Source organism: Anarhichas minor, unplaced genomic scaffold (assembly GCF_050575085.1).
Source record: "Anarhichas minor isolate MPS153535 unplaced genomic scaffold, ASM5057508v1 ptg000045l, whole genome shotgun sequence".
Taxonomy (NCBI): domain Eukaryota; kingdom Metazoa; phylum Chordata; class Actinopteri; order Perciformes; family Anarhichadidae; genus Anarhichas; species Anarhichas minor.
The window spans coordinates 6,373,805-6,393,379 of record NW_027466491.1 but is presented as its reverse complement, the minus strand read 5'-3'; the positions used below and the strand labels follow the sequence as shown (position 1 = coordinate 6,393,379).

General features: G+C 41.9%; 1 protein-coding gene across 1 annotated transcript; it reads right to left on the bottom strand.

The window, feature by feature from the left end:
• Nucleotides 1-833: 833 nt before the first annotated feature.
• Nucleotides 834-17,469, bottom strand: dcn (decorin). The gene is made up of 8 exons (XM_076111846.1): nucleotides 17,391-17,469; nucleotides 10,513-10,745; nucleotides 6,561-6,673; nucleotides 5,488-5,701; nucleotides 4,624-4,737; nucleotides 4,226-4,319; nucleotides 3,487-3,625; nucleotides 834-2,256 (listed from the first exon to the last, which is right to left on the bottom strand). The coding sequence occupies exons 2-8, from the start codon at nucleotides 10,724-10,726 to the stop codon at nucleotides 2,056-2,058; spliced, it is 1,089 nt and encodes a 362-aa protein (XP_075967961.1). The 5' UTR covers nucleotides 10,727-10,745; nucleotides 17,391-17,469; the 3' UTR covers nucleotides 834-2,055.
• Between the last annotated feature and the right edge of the window lie 2,106 nt (nucleotides 17,470-19,575).

Below are 19,575 nucleotides of genomic sequence, written 5' to 3'. Positions count from 1 at the left end.
CAACAAAATGAAAAAATTGGTGAACAAATGCTGAAGACGCCATACAACCTGCACGCAGAGACAGGAGTCTCAACCACCACGTTTTTTTATTTCACCAAAATATCCCATTAGTCTCTTAAATGACTGAAGGATTTTAAATCACTGGTGGCAGGCCAGAAATGGTTCTTGAGCAAATATTTTTATTTGACCTCAGACCACAAAACCCATCAATATGAGTTGGAGACTGCAGAGTAGCTCGAAGAAAATCCATCTATAATAAGTCAGATTTTTAAAACTTTTCTTAGACCCTCCATCCAGCTGTTTTTACTCCCCCGGTACATGGATGTGTTGGTACAATGGCTCAGTAATTTATAATTTCTATCCACAGCGAGCTACGGTTTCCTCCCACAGACCACAGAAACGGTGGACTGGAGACTCTAAATTCAATGCGTTGTCCGTCTATTTGTGTCTATTTGTAGATGCATATATGTCCTGTAAATGTATACAGTACATCCTGTGATGTAGACTGTAAATCTAAAACTTTAATATGCATGAATCTCATAAAAATAGCGTATTTTTTTAATCATGAATATGTGCCTGGAGCACATTCACCTTATGTGTGTGTGCTTGTTGTTTATTGTTAAGGTGTCTCACCTGCTTCAGAACGGTACCTGTGCCTCCTCTTGACCTTGTTCGCCAGGAAGCCGCCAGCCTCCCTTTATTTGTGCTGGAGCTATTGCAGCGCCATCCAGTGGGAGCACAAATCTCCATTCACATCGTTGATAATTAATGCAAGTTCTGGTCATTACATCCATCAAAAACTGTTACTTTTTCCATTAGTATTTTTATTTTGTTCAGGACACCTTAGCTGGAGCCCCTTCTCCTGGGAGAAAAAAGAGGAACACCTTTGTTGCTGATATATTAAGTCTGAGCTATGGTAAGTGCTTGTGCCTTTAAGCAAATGAGAGGTTTTTATACAGCATTTATATACAGCGTCTATACATACAACATTCACACCAACATGGTTGCAGTGGGCATGCTAGTCCACATACACCATATTTTTCTTGACTCTTAAAAAAAAAAAGAATTAAAAGGGCAGGGAAACATGGAGAGTAATACATACAGGGATTAACAAGAGATTCCAGAAAGAAAGAAAAATAAGGGCATGCATATAAATCTTTGGGAATGGCTTCTGTTTTAAACATATTGTTTATTCTACATTTTTTTTATAAGCCATTTTCACCTTTTTTTTTTTTAATGGAACAACATACACTAGGAAAGGAACATGAGAGGAAATGCGATGAAGAAAAAGTGTAAACCAAACCCAGAACACTGAAGTAAGCACAAGAAATCACAATGTGATAGAAGTCACGGTTGCTTTTATCTCTACTTGAATTGAATACAATACAAATAGAAACTGAGTTCTTTCAAAGAGTGCAGCATGGTAATGTTACACTCTGAATGCTATTCCTAGTACACAGGTAATATCTAGTACATTCTAGTATACCAGCTGTTAAAGGTATTGTAAAACACAAGTTATACCCTTTGCTGCCTGCTCTACAGGCCAGCTTTCTGATACAAATTCATACAATGGCTAAAGGATTGAAAGTTGATCGAAGTGGGATTAATAACATTTTCCACTGAGTGAGGATTCAAATCTTTTTTGGTTGGGGTTCACCTCTGAATTTCAATTTGTCCACTGAATGCAAATGATACAGCATGCATGTGAGAACATATTTGAAATGTTACTTGCTTGCTTTATAACTGCATCTATGAATGATGTGCTGTGTGTGAGAGCATCACCGCCATATGCTGGTGTTTGCTGTAAGCCGCGTGTACTACTGCTGCACCAACCTTGAAGCTAAATAATGAAAATGATATGTTGTGTTTTGAGGTCCATGTCCATTAACGCTTTGGAATGAGTGCGTGGACTAATGACATCACCGTCTGTGGGGAGGCAGTGTTGCTAGGGGGTCAGTGTTGTGGGGCTGTGGTCAAACACGCACAGTTGGAAAACTTTCACACGCTCATTTACAAACACACACACACTTCCTCGCAGAGGTGCGCAAGGACGCTCTACTTCTTCCTGTAGTTGCCGAGCTGGATGGCGGAGCGGTCGAAGACGCAGCGGAAGGTGACGGGCTGAACTTCCCAGTAAGGCACAGGGTTGCTGAACAGGCTGATGCCAGAGTACATGGCTTTCTTGTGGTTGAGGCCAGGAGGACAGAAGTCCTCTGTTCCCACAGCTGCAATCTTGTTGGCATGGAGGTAGACCACCTAGAGAAGGGATTTAAATAATGACAACCTTTGGTCACTGAGTGCGACGTGCTTGGCAATAATTTAATGTTTGCAAAATAAAGAAGATAAGTCACTAAAGAAACAATGATGGCTCAAGAAAGCAAGTAGTTGTTTTTTCCCCTTCAGGATGTTTAACTGTAAACAATTGTAAAAGGACTTCCCACATGATCATTCTTCAAAAGAATTGATGCTGCTTCAAACCAGCACGGCTTTAGATGCATATAAGAAACAGAATCCCATAAAAAGCATATATGAAACTTAAGAATCATGAAGCTGAGCACTGTGTTTTGAGCACAGTAGCCCTCATCATGCAGCACTGAGGGGGATGATAAGGATCCTAGAAATAAGAACAAAAGGAGGGAACTGCCACAAACACACTGGGATAGACAATATAATGCTGATTACAGATTTCAAAGCCTCTAGATCCAAAAATACTAAACTATACATGGAGAAAAGTCCAATGCTTAGTTCATTTGCATAAACGTGGAAAACTAGGTAACTCATGCACTAATAATGTTATAGTTCATTTACACCGATTTCACTGAGAAACTGTGCACACTGGCTTGTTGGAAGACGTTTCTCCAAACTTTTTTCGTCCCATAGTTTGGTTGCTAAGAACAATGCCATTGAAATGTGGGTGCTCAGAAAGCAGTGCAGTTCATTAGGAGTGAATATAAAACCCCAACAAACTACAGAAAATTACCCCAAAAAGGTTTTATAGGGATAGGATAGATGCAGCAGTAACTTAGCCTTGAGAGGGCTAATAAAATGATGAAATACACTGAGGCCAAACTACAGTTAAAAGGCCTTGAATCAGGTCTGTTTACACTCCCCCCTACTGCCAAAAGCTGTAACATTATAGTACGACAGGCTACCAACAGTCGACTCAATAAACAAACTAAATGAATCCATGTGCCTTTTTTGTTATGGAAGCCTTGCTTGTCTTGTAATCGGGCAGTGTGAACCTAAGCAAACCAAATGCAAAAATGCAACAAAGTCAACTTGTCCACTATGGTTTGGATCAGAGAAAATGACCTGTGTGTGATCACACCGTAAGAAAATGAGAAACATACTGTAACTAATGCTCCGAGGTAATTTACTGGAACTAAATGGTTGCAAGAACAATTCCCCCGGTTCTTGTGATCATGTCGGGGATTCAAACCTGGATTGCTAACACTGAGAAGTAATGTTCATCAAACCATTATGTACCTGGATGTACTTGTGGTCGGACAGGCCGGTGGGAACGCTGATTAGAGCGTTGTTGTCAAGGTGCAGCTCTCGCAGGTGGGGGACGTTAGCCAGAGTGCCATTTTCCACAGAGCTGATCTCATTGTAACTCAGACCCAGCCTGCAGGAGAAATCCGCAAGTAGATGAGACGTTGAAATGTGCAAATGTGTAGCAGAACAAAGAACACAAAAGCACAAAATGCATGAGGAGAGAAAAAGATACTGACATCAATGATTGTCTCCGGCTGAAAAATTGTTGGATAACAATATGGAACGAAAAAAACGAGCTGAGGAAATGAGGATAATCTACAACTGTGATTAAGGCCATTACTTTCCCAGTCCATTTCTAAATTATGAGAAAATGGAAAATAAAAACCATCCTTCTCTCATATCCTCTCCAACTACTCACGACACATCAAAGCCCTCTTTGTTCAAGTTTGGTCTGTGTCATCTTTGGCACAATCTGAGCAGTAATCTTATAAACACAGTAGATCCACATTTTGAGCAAAGCACTTATTTTGATTATCTAAAAACTACCGCTTAGGTCTCAGGTTTTGTTATACAGTAAAAGCCTGTGAACGGTAATACCAGAGTAAAGCTAATACATGTACCAGAGAATGAAAACATGAGACAGCAGGAAACAGTTTTGCTTTAAATCTAAGTAGGAAAGAAATGAGGTGAATATGGGTTACTGTAAAGAGAGAATCGTAAGTCGTATTACTTGGCCAGGTTCTTCAGGCCCTTGAGGGTGCCAGCCGTCACCTTGGAGATCTTGTTTCCATCCAGGTGGAGCTCAGAGAGAGAGCTTGGCAGACCTGGCAACCCACAAGACAAGGATTATCACCAATAATAAAGTGATGAGTTGGGAAACATTTATGGTTAGTTGGCAACTTGCAACAATAAGTTTCAGTTTAAAGTACAGATTGATTATCAAGGGGTGAGAGTTTTCATGCAGTACAGTTTGTGTGTTTTTATTTTTTCACATCGAGTCCATTGTTTTGCTGAACACTTAAATCCAAGCGTGCATTATTTTGATAGAAAACTGACGTTTCTGGCTGACCCTTGCGACATAAAACTTGGATTAAGCCAAATTATTTGTGGAAATAGATAGAGCTTTACCTTTGGGGATGTCTGTGATGTTCGTGTCTGCAATGCGAATGTAGGAGACCCTTTTCAGGTCAGCAAAAGCGCTGGCCTCAATGCCTGCGCTCCTCAGAGGGTTGGACCCAAGCTCTGAAAATGAAAACAAACACTTGTGAGCGCAGACAGAAAGGAAAAAAGAGAACAGCAGTAATAGATCACGTCTATGAAGTTGATTCCTGTCCCGGGGCATTACAGGAACATAGAGCTGAGTCACGCATAAACAAAGTCTTTGGCAAGAGAATAGATTGTGTTTGCAACGCAGCCTTTCTCCATGCCAGATCCCCTGATTTGTCACAGACCCTAATTCTTATATCATTGCATTTTAAGAGATTTAAATCCACACTTTAAGCCTCATTTGAGCAATGACACGTTTTAATTCGTGGAACAGGAAGTTGGAGATGAGTTGTCAAAGTGACAAGTGGAGGAAATGGAGCGGATGGAGGATAAAGGACAACAAACGAAAACATATGCGACGTAATCGTGCATGTAAATGCCGTTTTTTTTACTATTCGAGTGGTTTCATTGCTGAATATATGTATACCTCAATGCATTCTCAAATAATCCTCAACTTTTTTTCTGTTGCACTTTGAACGACGGCTGAGAGAGGATCTTGTTTTCATGAAATTACTAGAAAACTCGGCACAGACCGTGGACAATTTAAATTCAAAACACTGGTTTCCCTCGAGGTAATTATTTTTTATCATGCCTATTGAACTGTAGCCATCCCACCGGAGATGTGACCTATACTGTTGAAACATATGCCACAAACCTCTTCAAGCTGTTAGCTATCCATATAAATATTGCCATTTTTGAACAAATAAGAACATTTTATTTTCATACCCATGACGATGACATGGGACAGGCCCTGGAAGGAGGACTTTTTGATCTTGGTGATCTCGTTCTCGTGGATGCGCAGCTCCTGCAGGCTCTTGGGCATGTTGGCGGGCATGTCCTTCAGCATGTTCTTAGACAGGTAGAGACGCTGCAGCTTGGTCAGAGGGCTGAGGGCCTTGGCGTGGATGATGGTGATTTTGTTGTTCACCAGGATCAGAGCCTATAAGGAAGAACATCAAATGAGATGAGCTACTACTCTTATTTCTTTAATTCTTGCTGCATCAAAAAAATGGATCAAGAATTAATTTTGGTGTTTTTCTGTATGTTCTTATTTAAATTCACAACTTCTATTATTATGGAATTTGACCTGTATTTGGAAGTTTACACCTTGGAGGCTTTCGCTGTTATGTTCTTCCACTCAGAAACATTTCCTGCTATAATTGCACCTTGGGGACGATTGAAAATCTATTCTTTCCAGATGAAATTCTACACAAACAGGATATGTGAGCTCAGCAGCTGTTTACAACCAGGTGCCTGTGCTGTCAAGATGGAGAGCCAAGCTCAAGTCCACTCTGGAGTTATCCCTAAAGCATTTTCATAGAACTCTCACTCCTGTTGTTTCACTCCAATGTAAAGCAGACACGAGGCAATGCTAGGTATGTGGTATTTTCCCTTCAGAGTTACATTACAGTGGAAACAGCTCTGGCCTTCAGACGGAGGTATTTCTTGCAAGCAAGAAAGCTAAAGGAGTTTAAGGGCGTGAGGGTGCACAGCCTTCGGGTGAATAGTTTCCATGCACCTGGTGAGTGGGGGGGAGTGGAGGATATATGGAGGAGGTTGAGGAGAGTTTGGGGGTGGGAGGTGAAGTGGGGTCCATGTTTTCAGAATGAGCAGCTCTGAGTGTGGTAACATTTTATAATATGGCAAACATCCAAATAATTCAAAAACAAGATGTTTCCCCATGGGGGTCACCAAGGTTCATATTGGAGGGTTGCAGTAAGTGATACGGTTACACAACAACCTATTACGTAACATTAGTACACCGACATGAAGCTCTGCAGGTGTGAAATGTCTCTTACATGTAGTCCTTTGAGGTTCTTGAAGTCATTCTCCTTGATCTCGGTGATCTTGTTGTTCTGCAGGTCCAGCAGGGTGGTGTCGTCTGGGATGTCCTCAGGAACTGTCGTCAGACCTGATGGTGAATGTTTATGAGACATTGTTTAAATCAGATGGTGGGTTAGAGGCGAGGCGGTGACAGCCCTGGTTCTTGTGACGAGAGGTTAATCGCGCTCTGACCTCAACAGGAAATGGACCTACTTGTCTCCATGTTTCAAGAGTTTACGACATCTTACTGTGAACCTACAGTCTTGTAAATCAGGTCTACAAAGAGTGCTTTTACCAACCATAGTCCGTTCGAATTAGTGTGGAAATTTATACTTTTTAGTCTAGTTTGGTTTCACAGTGCACAAATTAAAGCAGACTAAATAAAAAAATTGCTGAGGGCCGCGTACAAAGGAGCAGGGACACTTCAATGCTGGTAATTCTTTTTTTGAGATATACGTTTTTTTACTTTTATAAACTTCACTTTGTTGTGAACTTTATTTAGCATATGCTGGATCTCTTCTTCTGCCCATCTGTCACGTACGCATGCGATTTCTGCAGAAGCCCAAGTCAGTAATCTCCCATTTGTGTTGACCTGTAGTTTACCTGTGTCCATCTCAACAAATGCCAGCGCACACAGCCCATTGCCCCGATACGTTTTGGTTCTCTTCTTGAAATTGGGTCGGATTATCGTGTCATTATGTTGCAATTGAACCACACTAGGGTTCGCTTGTACAGCTTGGAAGAGGTTTAATTAAATGTTGGCACAGTTTTGGTGATTTTGCTTGAGAATATTTTTGTTTTTTGTTCATGCTTTTTGTCATTAATTTGAAGTGGGCAGTTAGAAAAAGGTGATTTGGTAAATCTTTATACTTACATTTTACTTCATTGTATTTAAAAAAACAAACAAATTTGCATTTTAGCCTCTTTAAATTTTAGTTGTAGTAGTTTGGTATTCTAGTATATTATTTATATTCTAAAGATTTATAACCCTCCTAGTGTTATGTATCTTTACTTTTCCTGTGCAATGCCTGGATAACCCGCTGCTGTAATATAATTTCCCAATAAAGGATCAATAAAGTACATGTTCCCATGCACCAATCAGAGTTTACCAACATCTAAGTCAAAATCTGATAACAGTTGTTTGTTTGAGCTGCTACCACTGTCCATCAAATTGAATCACAAAGAAACTAAACAAATAAGGGTCTGCTTTGTCAAAGTAGCATGCTCCATAAAGTCTCGATGATAGGGACTTAGAATGGGTTTTATATTGACATTCCAAAGGGACCAAATAAGTGTTTGATGTGCTCCGAGGCACAGATGGTGGAAATGGACCTTAAAACAAATTTCCTTTGGAGTAAGTAAGCGGCTGCATACCTGAACACTGAGCTCACGCAGAATCGTTTTGCTTGGACTTTATCACAGCACGTCATGGTTAATGTAACGCAGAAAATGGCATATGTAGTGAAAGACTTGGTGGAGTGGGCAGAGCGAAGACAGCTGGGAGTCATGGTGTATGCTCTTCTGCATCCGTGGTAACCCAAAAAATACACTCAGATTCATAATGGGTAGTTTACATTTCAGAGGAAGAGGCGTAGAATAAACTGTTACAAAGAAGCTTACATTCTGCATCTCGAGTCCGCATACGTAGGTCTGGACACATTTTGTCCTGAAAGCTTGTGACGACTTCTTTGCAGCTCACCCAAACATTACTTCCAGCTTTTCCAGCTCGGCAGTGGATGACCAACAAACCATCGCAGCTTTGTGGTCACCACTATCATGGCAGCACCACACTGTGTACCTCTATACCTGCACAAGCATTTGTTTTTATTGTTCTTCTCTTAAAGTCAGATGATCTCATCTTTTGCTGCCTCAACTTCTATTTTTTAATAGTCACTATTGTTGGCTCCATTTTATAGCAAAGTGATTGGGAGATGAAGCGCATGATTGTTTTGGACTGCGCTGGACACTCCCAAGCATTACTGACAGTGTTTGTCATTTCCTCAAGTAAGACAAGTTGATCTGGCTGCATCATCAAAGACCCGTGGCATTTGAGTAAGTTTGGATTTATAACTGCACATCTTACACAATCACGGTTTATAAAAGGTACATTTTTAATCAGTGAAGCTGCTGATTGTGCCATTATATAAATACCTGCAACAAGAACAATAGGCAGTTGTGCCAGTCAATGGATAAGCAAATATAACCCCAACTCATTTGAACCCAAGGCTTAATTTTCTCTCCTGAATGTTTGAGCTGTCATCCTGCCAGCTGCAAACTCACACAGGAAAATCCACATCTACAAAGTGAAAGGCTGCTTTGGGATGGTGAGCAGAATTGTCTGTCTTGCCTGTGTGTTTGTGCCCAAATATATACATATAAGTTTTAATCGTGTGTGTGTGTGTGTGTGTGTGTGTGTGTGTGTGTGTGTGTGTGTGTGTGTGTGTGTGTGTGTGTGTGTGTGTGTGTGTGTGTGTGTGTGTGTGTGTGTGTGTGTGTGTGTGTGTGTGTGTGTGTGTGTGTGTGTGTGTGTTTGCATGCTTGCATGCAGGCCAGCCGGTCTGGGGAACAGATGGAGGCGTGGGGCCAACAGTACTGATGCAGGAGTTGAGAATCGCGCCATGGAGCTGCGTCTGACTGGGGCCCCGGCTGGAGGACTGATGTAATGGAACCGGTGTTTTCCTGAACCTCACTTTCTCCAACTGTCTGCATGCTGCTGGTTATGTCTGTCCTCCATTTTTTTTATTTCATCCTGTCCATCTGTGTCACTCCCTCTTTTCCTTCATCTGCCTCCTTGAAGCTCGTGCCCCATCCTTTCCAAATAAAAGCTGAGCCAAAAAAACTATCAAACCCAACTGCGTAGCGAAGCACTTTTATGTAATATACAAGAATAAATGAGGTCAGGGACTTTTCTATGACAAAGTCTCTGTGACTCAAGCTGTTGTATATCAGATTAGACTAACACAGCGGATTGGCTCCAAACAACAAAGATAACAATCGAGTAAATTGTTGTGACTGTGCTGAATTAAAATGCCGGCAGAGTAATTGTAGTCTTTAAACCTTGATGAGTCAGCTTTACATTGAGAAACAAGCTTGTTAAAATTCTGGTTTGTTCAGGACTTTCCAATGCCAAATCTGATCTTTTTAATCTCCGCCTACGTTTCAAAAACAATTTGGCCAGAAAGAAAGGCAAATAATGTAATTGTTACAGGAAGGGAAATAAGCCTCATAGCATCTGTGAGCATTTAAGGTATCAACATGGGTGTCATGTTCTCCGGAGGATTTTACAATAATGCATAACTTAACATGACCCTGAAATGAATATGTGGGTTTGGGTGGACGGTTTGTAAAGTCAGGGACTTTTTCCACTCCCCAAAAAAACCCCCCATTAATGTCACTCAACACAATAAAAGTACATTGAAATTACTGCAGACACCCATCTGACCTCATCTCATCCAGTTAAGTCTTTTGTTTGAAATCCAGATCCAGATGGAGGAATGGAAAAATAAAATGGACATGAACAAGAAGCTTGTTGCATTTGGACTGAACTATAATTTCTGTAGCATCAGTACAATCAAGGCTCCAGACTGCGACCAAAATGGTGGCATATGCGATAATGTTTTGTGGGTATTGCATTCATGCGAGTGCGTGATGATCATTATCACTGGTGCCCCCGCTGGAGTATCCAAAGTCAAATTGGCGAGAAGTCAGCGGAACCGCATTTGTGCACGCAGAGCGATGCGCAGTGATGTTCCCTCGCGAGGATGATTTTCTGCTCGGGCACTTTGCCTCATGACGTGCAGGCGCCTGGTTCTTAAATGCACAGGTTTTCAGACCAATAAAAGGTCATACGCCTGTACGTAGCAGTGCACAGCATGATGTGTGTGCATGTAGCGGTGGAAAACTATAAGAAAATATGCCTTTTCTTACCGAGGTCAGAGCACTGGATCACTCGCAGGTGGCACTGGCATCTGAAGGGGCACATGGGTCCTACAGGCATGGCAGGGAAGGATCTACCTTCAGGCCCTTCAAGCACACCCGATCCCGCCTCATCCTCCATCATGAAATCTAGGAAGCCGGACTGGCGGAAGGGCAGAGCCCAACAGGCAGTGACCAGGAGCAGAGAGAGACAGGCTGACCTCATGGTGCTGCTAGCAGGGAGCCTGGAGGACGAGAAGACAGTTCAAAGGTTTGGGTGGATACACTTTCAAAATAGTCTGTCTATGATTAGTTTTGAAACTACCATACTCGGTTTGTTTGTCATTCACTGTGAAGGGAGAAGTTTGGGACAAGGACACAGTGAATGAAAGACGGAACACATTGATTGAAGTCCAGAGAAGCAAAGGGCAAAAAGTGGAGAACCAGCAGGTTAAACACTTGGGTGCATTACCTTTTTTTCACACACATAAAATGACCATGCAGTCTTTAGATATGAAACGTGACTATGTGGATATATTTTATCATTTAATTGTTTTTTTTCCCAAATCAGTTGAGCTACTCTACAATTATTCCACCTCCCAACTACAGGAGGAATACTCCTGTTGGGGAATCACCATTCTACAAGTGTAGCCTACTAATGTTTTGCTATTGGTCCAATGATCTAGTGTGCCTCTGTAATTTGCTTTTGGAGCAGTCCATGTGGTTTCTTTGTCATTTTCTAAATGAGCATCTGCATTAGCTTTTACAGAATTACACATGGGATGCATCATGGGAAATCTTATGACTGCCACTGGGCTACATCATTTATTCAAAAGTAATAAATCACATTACCATTAAAGCCCTTTAAATAGCAAGCATTTACTGTACTAGTGGAGTCACTGGGAGAATCCTCCTTCCTTTTGCTGTGATACATACAACTGCCTGACCTTTTACCAGCAACACACATACACAGACAATCTCAAAGACCCAGCAAACTGCTTGTCATGTGTATAGCCAAAAGTTGCTCCTTCTTTCTTGGTGCCACAATAATTGAAGGGCAGATTTGAGCCGCAGCTGCTAACAAATGATTTGGGGGTAGCTGGTCTGCAACGGACCTTGACCTGAACATCATGACCAGGGTGATGAAACCGACCCAAAACCATCAGTTGGCCAGAGCTGAAAGTGACTCTGGTTTATATGGTCTGTGTGCATGATGCTTATGTGCTGTATCTTTACTTACTTTCTGTCGTATGGGTGTATATTTCCATGTTTTTTAAGTGTGAATAAAGCAATAGTTTGTGTTTTTAAGTGTATTCAAGCAAGTGCACAAGTTGTGCTGTATGTGCGCCATTATATGTACATTTAAAGGGTTAAGTCTTTCAAAGGTTTTTAACCATGTGTCTTTGACAATGTGAAAGAATGCAAGAGAAAGAGACACGCTGAAGCTGTAGAGTAAATCCACGTTAGCGTTATGCCAGGTCACCGGATCAGGGCTCAGAGGGACTCTCAACACAAGCAGTAATTATAGTCCATGTCCACAAAGCAGCCACCACTTTGACACACTGTACAGCTTCAGTCCAGTGGTTACAGTGCTTGCATAGAGTATGTCCAATCTTGAAATCAATTCCATTCAGAGGAGAATTGTGTTGGATGGGATAGCTCTGCCTCTGACTTACTCTTTTTAAAGTCTGGTTCTGTTGCTATGAAGTGGAAAAACCTAAAATGTTTAAAAGGGTGATTTCATAAGTTGGCAATTAGAGCCTGGAAGTGTGTCGCACAATGTTTGTTATGTAGATGCAGTTTTCTGTGCAGAACTTTTGCCATTTTGTCTCACTTGGAAACATGGAGTACATACTGTAGTGGGAGACGTAGAAACAAAGAGCTCCGGTCTGAACATACAGTTGATCCAGAGTACACGCTGTTCCAGTCTTCGACAGACTGAGTAATCCTGGCTGTGTCAGGCTCTCTTATCTAAGCACAGCAGAAACCTCTATCCAACGAAAACCTTGTCTGCAGACTTGGCAGCAGCAGCAGCAGATTTTGATTCAGAGATGCAAAGCACTTTTGAGGTAAAAAGAGTTTGTAGATGCCTTTTGATGGTTTGTTTTCTGCAAGAAATCCTGCTTGGATGCCAGATCGGTTTGACTCGTAGTATGATACACTAATCGCCGATACCGGAAATTATTTGAAAGTCACTTTTCATAGGAGCTACTAGTGTTGTGAACTCCTCACATCTAACACATCTTGCAGGCTGGAACATTCAGAATTATCCTCAAAGCCAGTGTACCAGCTCTGCTTCAAGGAGCAGCAATGTACACAAAATAAGAGAGGTTTCACTGCTGATTGCTGAACCCTATCTCCCTGCTTTGACCCATAGTCACAAGCACATAAACCAATATACATGTGCATTGGTGCAGGATTTCAGATGGCCCTCCATGTGTTCTACCATCAATCCATCAACCTTTTGTCCATAAAAGCTTCAGCAGCTTTTAATGTAAGCCAGACAGGCAAGAAGAAGAGGGGAGGTATCTCAAACTAAGCTCTATGGGCATTTACTGGCTGCAGCATTACTGCAAAGACAAGAGTTACTGCTATTTTGCAGGAATTGTTGAGACTAAAACAAGATTTTGAAACAAATCCGGGAAAAAGAGATTCTCAAGGATTGTCGTTTGGGACATGAACTAACAAGTTGCAACCACAGCTACAGAATAATAATACACGGTAAATGGTATAAATATTGACTTAGGGGGTTTTGGACTTGAAGATAGAGGGCTGTATATTGAAGAGAGTTATTGCTATTCAAAACACAGAACAAGGAATTATGGCCAAATGCAATCGTATCTTCAAAAGTTGAAATTCAAGGCATTTCCCTGCTTTATGCATGAGGCAACTTGCCGTGCCCCAGGTGTTGGTTCTTTCATTACCAGTGTGCTCAGATGTGTCCATCGGCCCTGCAAGATGCTCCCACTTATATATAAACACACACACACACACACACACACACACACACACACACACAAATAATCTCCTGAACACACGACACAGGCTCCTCAACTACACTTGTTTGTGTGTGTGTGCGTGCGTAGGTGTGCATGCTAAACCCAGAGGGCTGCCAACAGAGCAAGCTGAAACATGACTTCCTCATGCAAACTCTGTATCTTGCCATTTCTAAGCCCCTCAAAAAAGATGTATGTTATGGGATTAAAGGTATTCCCTTGTCATATTCACTTTTACTGAGGGATCAAAACCAGCTGGAGGTCAAACCTTGATGTTAGAAAACGTATCATCTAGCGCCCTGCAGCTTAGAAAACACAACACATTTCACACATTGGTATTTTTGTTTGCATCACTTGTTTTTTAACTTACTAATGGCATTCCTTTTAAAACACTTGTTTAAATATAAAGTTAAATATACCAATTGTACCATTATAAACTTTTATAAATGGGTACACGCTTGTTTCCTACTAATGGACTTTTAAAAACCATGCAATAGAATGCATCTCATGAATTTCGCCTTATTTTACCCAATTCTGAAAAAGCATACATGGTGACTTCTGTATACAGGATTTGGGTGAGGATGTTCATGTACTAGCAAAGAAAGTTAATTAAAGTTATTATGTTTATCAGTTATGTAAGTCATTTTTCTCTGGACTTCAATCATTGGTGAACCAAGAAAACAAACCCAACTGGAATGATTGTTCAAGGCCTTCCAAAGAGGCTTTGAATGGTCAGCAGATGTATGTTGAAGCACTGCACGTTGAACTATGGTGGGTATCGAAGAGATGTATCAAAAATTAAAAAGCACAAGCAGCTGAGAGTAAGTTTAGTCTGTATTTTCAAAAGATTTACAATCTACCACATCCCAGAAAAGTACATGTGGTAAATAATCCATGAACCATCTCCATCTTCTTCTCGTGTCTCTGAAACCCGCGATTCATCATCCCATATGTGACCGAGAAAAAAACGGGCGGAGGTTGACATTTCCTGTGGCAGCGGCATCCTTGTCAAGTCTCCCGTGTCCGTCTTTTGTCTCATCCCTCCCTCCAATCTCCCCCAAGTCTGGCCCCAGCATTACTAATGATTCCCAGACAGGAAGCAGAGCTCGCATGAGGGAGTACAGTCATTTTCCCTGCTTTGCTTTGTCACTTTCTCCTCTTCGTCACTGCCTTTCAATGAAACTCTGACCCATAGAAAATCAATGAGATACCACAGAGCGATTATCACATCTAAAATTGTGTTCAGCACCATGGTGTTAGGGTCTTAGCAAATCAAGCCATGTTGCAAAGAAGGAAACAATATAGCAGACACCCATTCCATCCCGTCCATTAGCCCCCCCCCCCCCGTCTAACTCTCCACAGGCCTGCCTCTACAGAGCGTCTGTCAGCAATGAATCACTGGAAGGTATTTACACGGCCACAGGACGTTTAAAAACACGTGTGGCCCTTTTAACCCATCGCCAAATGAATGAGAGTTTCTCTCCCATGCAGTTCCACAAAAGCATGACCGATAATGCTGAAATGTAAAAACACGAGCGATTTTTTTTAAACTCTTCCTTTGGCTGTGGCGTGAGGAGTCAGTGGCCGTTATTTTGTGAGCGAGAACATGTGTATCTGAAAATATGCAAAGACACGGCCAACAAACTATTTCAGAGCCAAAGCGTTCTCGTAATAGGGTAATGCCAAATCAGACTAGTCTTTAAAATAGCCGTCCATGCTCCCATTTATGTTTGCATGGACCGTTTTTTGGCTTTGAGAAGATGCCCAAGACACTTTTTTGACCACTACAATCAATATTATTTATTTATGCAGAAAAAGTGTCAGAGCCATAACTATCATTGAAAGATCATTTTAGGGTCTCTAAAGCATGCCTGTTTAGTGGAGCCATGTCATGAGAAAGCCAGCGAGCGGTTTAACCGCATTTCAGCTGTTCCATGAGAAGAGCTGTCAGCCTGCCATCAACCTCAGTCCCATTATCAACAGTCTGCACTGCACAGACGTGGACAAACTGTCCAACCTTCTCTCCCTTTCTTCTCTTTCCATCTCCTCCTCCCTGTTTGTGCTCTTTTCTTTCCTTCCCCGGCTTCTCTCCCATAGCTTATGGTATTTTCTTTCTCTGTCTGACCCTTAAAACTTTGGCCAGAAAGACTGACATGTGGAACTTTCTGGTATTCCAATGAGCAAAGGGGTGGGGTGGGGGGAGGGGAGGGGAGAGAGCCTTCATGGCTGATGTCAATTCAATTCCATTGTTCTTTTGCAGTTTTTTACCCAGGGATTTTAAGTCCAGATGTAAAAAAATGCAGCCCCTGGGTGCAACTCTGGGCCTCGTCTCCTCCTAACCTTCCGTTCACTCACCTCAGGTTCAAATGTTAAACATCTGCTCTGCTCAAAACAAAAGTATGAACTGCTGAAGTACTTTTATTGCAGTGTTTGCCTCTTTTAGCCTCTATTCTAAGTCCCACTTTTCAGTGTATTTTGTTTGTCTCACTTTTTCCCTTGTTCAGTTTCACTCCGGTCTACTCAATTCAGTGCAGCTGAGCCTTATTAGGTTTTTTCCCTGCTGGCATAAAGGATGTAATGAGTTAGCTGAGAGTTGTGTGGTGGCTTGCCGGGAAGCCTTCAGACCTCTTTGATAGAGGAAGCTGTACCATTACGGGATTAATGGCACTGTGCGTTGCCAGGTACAGCTTTTTTTCATCTCCTCTTCAAAGCCGCTCACTTTGAGTTGCCCCTAGCAATTTGGGTCCTGTCCTGCTCCTGTGAAAACACAGCAGCAGACGCCACGGTGGGCAGAGAAGGTTCACATTGAGAAGAAACAGGGCTGCAGAGCAGATAAGAGATTGGGGTTAAAGCGGTCTGATTGCATTCTCAAATGAACTGCTGAAGTGTGAAAAGAAGCAGAAACCACGTTTCTAAATCAAAATCTTGCCGAGCAACATGGGCTGAATCAACACAAAGAAATGTTGTTGTTTCAGCTTTTTTTTTTCCCCCCTCGCTGGTTTGCAGACTGCCCCAAGGCCACAGGGGAAGAAAAGGAGAGATATAAAGAATGAAAGAGAGCTAAATAAAGAGAGAAAAGGAACAAATTAATGACACAAAAGCATTTTCCACAGACAAATGTTGAAGCAAACAACTTAAGTAGAAGATCTCACTTTTCTGCCTTCCCCTCACTCAACCCCTTGTCTTTATGTAAGCATTACAAATCTGATTCCCTTGCCGTGTATACAACTAATACTCACAAAACTAGTTTGAGGAATGCCTTTCCATATGGGATACATCCAAACAAACAAGTGTCAAAAAGCAACAACATTACGAAACTGCAAGCTGCAGTTGTAAATCGAAACAGTGCTGAACATGGCACTCAGCGGTGGTGGATACCTTGAAGATTAACGATGGGCCAGGAGTATAAGGTTTTTTTGGCGGAGGAGTGAGGTACCAGCATCAACTGCACTACCACACCCCCTTCCCTAGCCGCTGCTCTTTTCACTGAGCTGTATGGCGATTGGACTGGAACTGATTAAAGGTCTCTCATCACAAAGCCAAGAGAGCTGTGGGAACAAGACCTGGCAACATCCGGAATATACACAACATAGATTAATGTACGACAAAGTGAATCAAATTATACCCATACAATTTAAGAATCTGCGAAAACAAACTGCAGTAATCCTATCTTTATACAATAACATGAGCAAATAATGTGACTTTTAAATCATGAATTTTAGATTTTGTCATGCAAAAAGTTACAATCCAGCAAAAGCCAAACCCTTCTCTCAAGACTATTCTCTCTCGCTTTAAAGATGAGTCCATGTTGAAACCCAACTCCATTATCTTAACCTAACTTCAGCCATTATTACCCATACTTTCCTCCTCTATCAGAGTAAAGGATTAACCTACCTGTTCTCAGAAGATGCAAGGCAGAGAGAGTAAAGTTGTGCTAGATGAGCTTGACTTCCAAAAATCCAGTCGAGTGGGGGGGATGAGACTGAAGTGGCTGCGAGGGCCTATGGGGTAATTAGACTCAGAACGCGTGCAGCCAAGATCAAGCAGGTGTGCTCTGTCACAACAAGGGGAGGAGAGAGAGAGGAAGAGAGACAGAGGAAAGAGAGGGGAGAGAGATAGAAGGAGGGAGGGTCCAACCGCCGAGCTCCTCTCAGGACCGAAACAATTGGTGGAGAACTTCCCCCGTTCTCGCTGCGTGCTCCAAAAACAGCTGGAAATGGAGAAGGGAAAGGAAGGAAAAAAAAGAGGGAGAGGGAAAAGAAGGAAGGAAGGAGAAGAAGAGAAAGAGGCAGAGAGTTTGAGTTTAAAGCAATAAGCAGTGATTCGGCTGGCAGCCACCCTCACTGTGACATCTGGTAATGATAGGTCCTGTGTGGAGCTTAGCAGAGAACGCTGCACACAATCTCCCTTTCTCCCTCTTTCACACTCTCTCTGTCATTCATTTGCATTCAGCTTCTGACTACCCTCAGGGAAAAAACAAAAACAGCGCACACACACACACACGCACACTTTTGTCTAATCTATTCAGATTGGCACCTCCTCCCAGTAAACCTCCGTTTCTGTTTTAACCCCAAATCTTGATTAGGTTTGTTTAGGTGTCCTTTAATGGACTATTGGCTCTATTGGATTGTATTGGCCCACAGCAGTGGAGGACTATGTGGGAGGTAGAAGGTCTTTTTTTTGTAGCCAGAAAAGAATGACGATATTGGATTCACATGGCAACTACCATATGGTTACGGTTAGGGTGAGTTGGTAAAAAAGGCTAACACCTAATCAGGCATTGCGGCAAAAGCGCAAGTCCTCCCATTCATTTGAATTTGGGTTGTGCATTTGTGCTGCGGTGGTGGAGACCGCTGGGAATGCAAAAAAAAGAAGAAGTTTACAGTCATGCTAGCGGCTCTATGAGGCTGTACGTAATGTCAGCATGCTTACAGGCTCAAAATGTCAATGCTAACATTCTAATGTCTACTATGTTCACCATCTTTGTTGGTGATTTGCTTATTAGCATTAAGTACAGTCGATGGGAATGCCATTGGTTTTGCAGGTATTATGTCATCAACCAATGTATTGGACCAATTAAAAATGTTACCTGATGATGTCCCTAAATTAAATGTCAGGGAAACTGCAATTAATTTCATGGGAACCTGTCAAATAGTTGTCCAGATATTCCACTGAAAACCACAAATGTGAACCCCATGACACTAGAGGAAAAGTCAGGGGATCATCAAAGTTAGGATACATCGTCTGGTAACCATAAATGGCTGTACCAAATCTTGTGCTAATTCATCCAGTAGATGTTGAGATATTCCATTGGATAAGTGAAAACTTTGATTGGTTTGCTGGTTGCAACATATGAAACTGAATACTTCGCTACTTTTGAAAAGATTTACTATAAGCTATTTTTGCTCTCTAATGAGCAAAGTTGCTTTAAATCTGGACCGTGTGCTTGCTGGATTGGACATGCCAAAGCTGGATCTAATCAGGGCAAGGGTGGGGGTGGGATCTGTTTTTTAACCCCACGTGAACCAGACCTCATCTTCTCACCATGACGGGAAACGTTGGAGTGTTTAGAGAGTGTCATGCTGTTTCAGGAAGGTCACAAGTTTAACTTTTGCATTGGCCAATGTCTCCATCAGCAGCCATGTGCTCAGTTGGCGAGCAAGTGACCTCTATCTGCTTCCTTGTTGTAATTCCCTCTGGGTCATCAATGGAAATTAATCATATTTGATCCAGAGATATGTTTTTGAAACAGGATTTACAACATTATATCAGTAGTTATGTTAGAGCAGAGATCTGTGTGCTGTTGTTCAGGGGTAAGAGTTACTTTTAAGAGAAGGTTAGCGGTACAGGGAGGTTAATCAATTCGTGAACAGCTGCAGTGATTAAAGCTGCTGCATCCTTTTTGGAATGTTTACTTCGATCGCATCCGTGCCTCATTTATTAAACTCTAGATTTTGATTACAAAAATGCTGGACGAGTTTTAGCACGGAAGAAAGACTCTGCCTCCTTCAGCTACTATCCTTCTCTCCGTGTTTTGCTAAAGACTAAAGAGAATCAGATAGCAGAAGAGCAGGTTTCA